Below are 4,531 nucleotides of genomic sequence, written 5' to 3'. Positions count from 1 at the left end.
TAAGGCCTGTAAATTTGATCCTTGAACTCGCAGACAGATACTCTAATTGAGCAGAGGCTGCAAATGACATGTGTGCATGAAGAGTATGAAAAGCCCTATCCAGATTCCTGGGACATCTCTACCATTGTATGAGTTTCATTGGCCATCATTTGCATATGAAAGCTGATTTTTCTCAGCTCAGATATGATCTTGTTCATCTCTGGATGAGATGCATCACCACCCACAAACATATGAACTCTATTAGCAATTTCAGTCCAGCTGTATCCAGGTTGTTTCTTCACACCTTTTTCCTTCATTTGACCTCTTATTCGATTGACTTCACCCCACATGCCAGCAGCAGCATATATATTTGAAAGCATCACATAAGGCCCTGAACTTCCTGAGTCTGACTGCACAAGCATTTTCGCCGCAAGTTCACCCAACTGCACATTACCATGAGTCTTGGAAGCCCCCAGCAATGCACCCCAAACATTCTTCTCAGATTCAAATGGCATGTCTTTTATGTAACTACATGCTTTCTCAAACTGTCCTGCTCGACCCAATATATCGATAATACAAGCATAGTGTTCAGCTCCTGGATATATCGCGTATTTGAATGACATAAGATCAAATAGTTTCAAGCTGTCATCCACCCTGCCAACATGCCCACATGCTGATAGCACACTAAGGATGGTAATATCATTCGGTATCAGCCCACGTGTTTCCATCTCATGGAAGAGAGAAATAGCTTTCTGATATTTGCCATGTTGTGCATATGCCGCAATCATTGTGTTCCACGAAACAATGTCCTGGCTTTTAAGATTTATGAAGACCAACTCTGACTCACTGACATCACCACACTTGCTATACATTGTGATCAAAGCATTACAAAAAGATGTGCTAGATTCTAACATTGTTTTGACAGCAACAGCATGTGTTGATCTTCCTTGTCTGAGCAAAGCAAGAGCAGAGCATGCTGTCAGGGTTGCAATAAGAGTCGCATGATCTGGTTTTGTACCTTCTCTGAGCATTATGATGTGCAATTTCAAAGCTTCTTCTCCGTATCCATTATGAACATAACCTGCAGAAATATGGAAAGTGAAATGTGAGGATTTTCGAGAGTTCAGTGGCAGCATTAAAAAGAAATAGACCTAGGTAGAGTTTTTTCTTCTATTATGAATTCTATCCCCCGCGCCCCCCTAATGAAGTGAAATGGTTCTCTCAGTCAAGAACCTCAACAACAACGTAGGGTGCACGCCATCCAAAAGTTCGAAACACATTAGTCCAAGGCTTCAATAGTCCAACCAAACCATCCTGCAGCATTGCACTCCAGAGTTGCAACCAACAATTAAGGCATGAGTTCCTAACAATTGCAAAATTGTAAGGAATCAACATCATCAGGCATGAATTTTGTAATTTTTTTCTTAGAGAACATTGTTGATTCAGAGTATTACAACCAACATTTAGTTCATGCCAAGCAAGAAAATTTAGTGACTATTTGTTTCTTAATTGTGAAGTTCACTAGAGGTATAAAATTGACACCAAACACTGTCAATTGTTTGAAACGGCAAAAGGCAAACAACAAAAATCATTTACAACCGCTAACTCATGCAAATGCATGCACTTACGCAAATCGATTCGAGAAAGAACTGATGCACAAACTCAAGAACAGCTTGAAGATATGAACAGCCAGGATGGCTTGGCATGGAGGTAAATACACAACATCCAATAGAAGTATCCAAGCAACATAAGAATTCTTAGGACTGCACATAGTATTAAGCAATTAGCAAGCTGCATAATGAGAAAGGAATAGCAACCTGCAATCATGGCGTTCCACGAGATGACATCTTTGACATAAATCTCATCAAAAAGCTTCCTGGCGCTCTCCACATCTCCTTCCTTGCAATATCCAGTGATCATGGCGGTGGATGCCATGACATTCTTCTCTGGCATCGCTGCAAACAGTTTTCTTGCCTCGTCGAGCATGCTGTTGTCAACATACCCACTTATCATCGCTGCCCACGACACTAAGTTCCTCTCTGGCATTTCGTCAAACACCGCACGCGCCCTACCCACCTCCCCACGTCGCGCGAGCCCATCAACCATGGTGGTGTACGACACCACGTTCCTCTCAGGCATTTCACCGAACAGCCTCTCCGCGTCGTTCATGCAGCCGAGCCGGACGAGCCCGGCAAGCATGGCGTTCCACGAGGCCACGTTGCGACGCGGGGTGCGCGCGAAGTAGGCGGAGGCGGCAGCGAGGTCGCCGTGCGCGAGGCAGCCGGCGACGACGGAGTTCCAGGAGATGACGTTGCGGGACGGCATGTCGTCGAAGAAGCGGCGCGCCGCGGGCAGGTCCCGGCCGACGCGCCAGAGCGCGGTGAGGAGCGCGTTCCAGGAGACGACGTCGCGGCGGGGCATGGCGTCGAACACCCGGCGCGCCGCGGCCAGGTCGCCAGCGCGAGCGAGGGCGGTGATGCGCTGGTTGTCCCGGACGAGGAGGCGAGAGGCGACGATGGCAGGAGCACGCGCTGGGTGCATTGGGACAGCATGTGTGTCGGTGTTGGCCGCCGAGCGTCGATGGAACTCGTATGGGAAAGCAAGCAGAGATTGCACATAATGAAAGAAAAAAAAAAGGGTTTAAGATTCCCTTAAAAAAATGGTTAAAAAACTCCCCCTTCCTGTTTAGTATTGCTGTAGAAACCCTTTCAAAAATGAGAGCGCCTAGAACTCATCTAGATGAAACATAAGTATGGTCTCATTCACATGATGTCATCCCCTGTTGTTGCAGTCCGGTTGAGTCCCCCTTTGACTTGTTTCGTCCACTGGGCCAGTTTTTAGTTTGGGCTGGTTTTAGTTGTTGTTTTTCGGTTTGGCCCGTCAGTTTTTGGTTGTTGCTTACCAGTTTTGGATGTCTGTTGTACACGCACGCGCAGAGAAGCCCAAAAAATTTGCATCGCACGATCCAGTCGCTTCTAACTTGGTTTTCTTTCTCTGTTAGTACGATTTGTGCTTGGCTGGGATTGTTTTTTTGCCAGCAGCAGCGTTGCCACAAGCAACGTCCGGCCTAGGTTTGTCCTTTGTATAATTTTTCTAATGTGCAGTTCTCTAGCGGTTTTCTGTTTGGTTTTCTGTTTGGTTTTTATGCTTCTTATAGAAAATGTTGAAGTTTTTTTATTTTTCCTGTTTAAGTTTTTCTATTTTTCATGCTCCTTGTAGAAAAAATGAAATATATATATTTTTTACATTTGTTATGATATTTCACAAAAAGTATTCTCACATATAAAAAAATCCTATCATGTATTAAAAATATAAAGATGCATTTGAAAATGTATAATATCATTAAACAATATTCATTATGTATTAAAAATGTTTAAAAATGTATTTGCCTCGCCGTCTCCAAATTGGATGCCTCGTGCGTCGAGCAGAGGTGCGGAGCGGGAGGCTCGTTCGCCAAAGGCTTCAAGCTTGTCGTCCACGTCTCCTCCTCCTCCTCTGCGCCACCGATTCAAACAGTGCAAATGGGAGACAAAATAAATGCAAAAATAAATGTGTCTGTGTGGATATACATCGGAGAACCATTGTTGTTGTGGAGATCTTGCAGAAAACCCCCCTAAAAAGGTTTAAAAATAGCAGTTGACTATAGAACACTGTGTTTAGTCTAAAAACACATAGAGAAAGCATTTTGGGGGTCTGTCCTTGTAAAAAATTGAGATTAAAAAAAGGGTCACTAAAAACACTAGTGCGCCTACAACAAAAATCAACAAAAAAAGAGACGAAAAAAGGAAAAAAAATAGTTGTGTGTTCACTAAGGAGTAACAACTAGGGGCTCTCAAGTTAGTTGGCGCTTGGTTGCAAAATTTTAGCTTCAAAAAGATACGGAAAAAAGTGTTTGTGAAATATAAACTATCGAATCAAAAAAGGTTGGACTTGCAAAAAAAGAGGCATGAACACAAAGAATCATAGTTGCAAGTCAAAAAGAAAAATGGTGGACTCCGGAAGATCACAAAACACAAAAATGCAAATAATGACACTTTACTTGCAAGTGGCAACAAACAAACAAAATATGATCCCACAGTTTCTAATCGACCCTCGACCGACAAGTGGCATGAAACAAGAAAACCCAGTTGCAAAGTTGACTATTGACTTGAACTGGAATCAACAAAAAAATGTTGCAAGCCCAATGTCCACATGCAAGTGGGCATCAAAATAAAAAAACCCAGTTGCAAGTCGAGTGTCCACTTGCAAGTGGCATGAAAAAACAAATGAACCAGTTGCAGGGGGAATGTCGACTTTCAAGTGGCATCAAACCAGAAAGACCTAGTTGCAAGTCAATGGTATATTTAGAAGTGGCATGCGGGCCCCCACAGTAGCGAGTCAATGGTGGACTTGCAACTAGGGCAATTACAAAAGTACGGACAAAAAATAGACTAGTTGCGAGTCAAATGGTGGACTTGCAATTAGGGCAATTACAAAAGTACAGACAAAAAACAAACAAGTTGTTAGTCGATGGTGGACTTGCAACTAGGGCAATTACAAACTACAAAAAATG

General features: G+C 43.3%; 1 protein-coding gene across 1 annotated transcript; it reads right to left on the bottom strand.

Annotated features, from left to right (window-relative positions):
* LOC123061724 (pentatricopeptide repeat-containing protein At4g02750) lies at nucleotides 1–2,587 on the bottom strand. The gene is made up of 2 exons (XM_044484942.1): nucleotides 1,797–2,587; nucleotides 1–1,060 (listed from the first exon to the last, which is right to left on the bottom strand). The coding sequence occupies exons 1-2, from the start codon at nucleotides 2,518–2,520 to the stop codon at nucleotides 96–98; spliced, it is 1,689 nt and encodes a 562-aa protein (XP_044340877.1). The 5' UTR covers nucleotides 2,521–2,587; the 3' UTR covers nucleotides 1–95.
* Between the last annotated feature and the right edge of the window lie 1,944 nt (nucleotides 2,588–4,531).

This window comes from Triticum aestivum, chromosome 3A (assembly GCF_018294505.1).
Source record: "Triticum aestivum cultivar Chinese Spring chromosome 3A, IWGSC CS RefSeq v2.1, whole genome shotgun sequence".
Lineage (NCBI taxonomy): Eukaryota > Viridiplantae > Streptophyta > Magnoliopsida > Poales > Poaceae > Triticum > Triticum aestivum.
The sequence above is the reverse complement of the archived record's forward strand: the minus strand, read 5'-3'. Positions and strand labels throughout refer to the sequence as shown.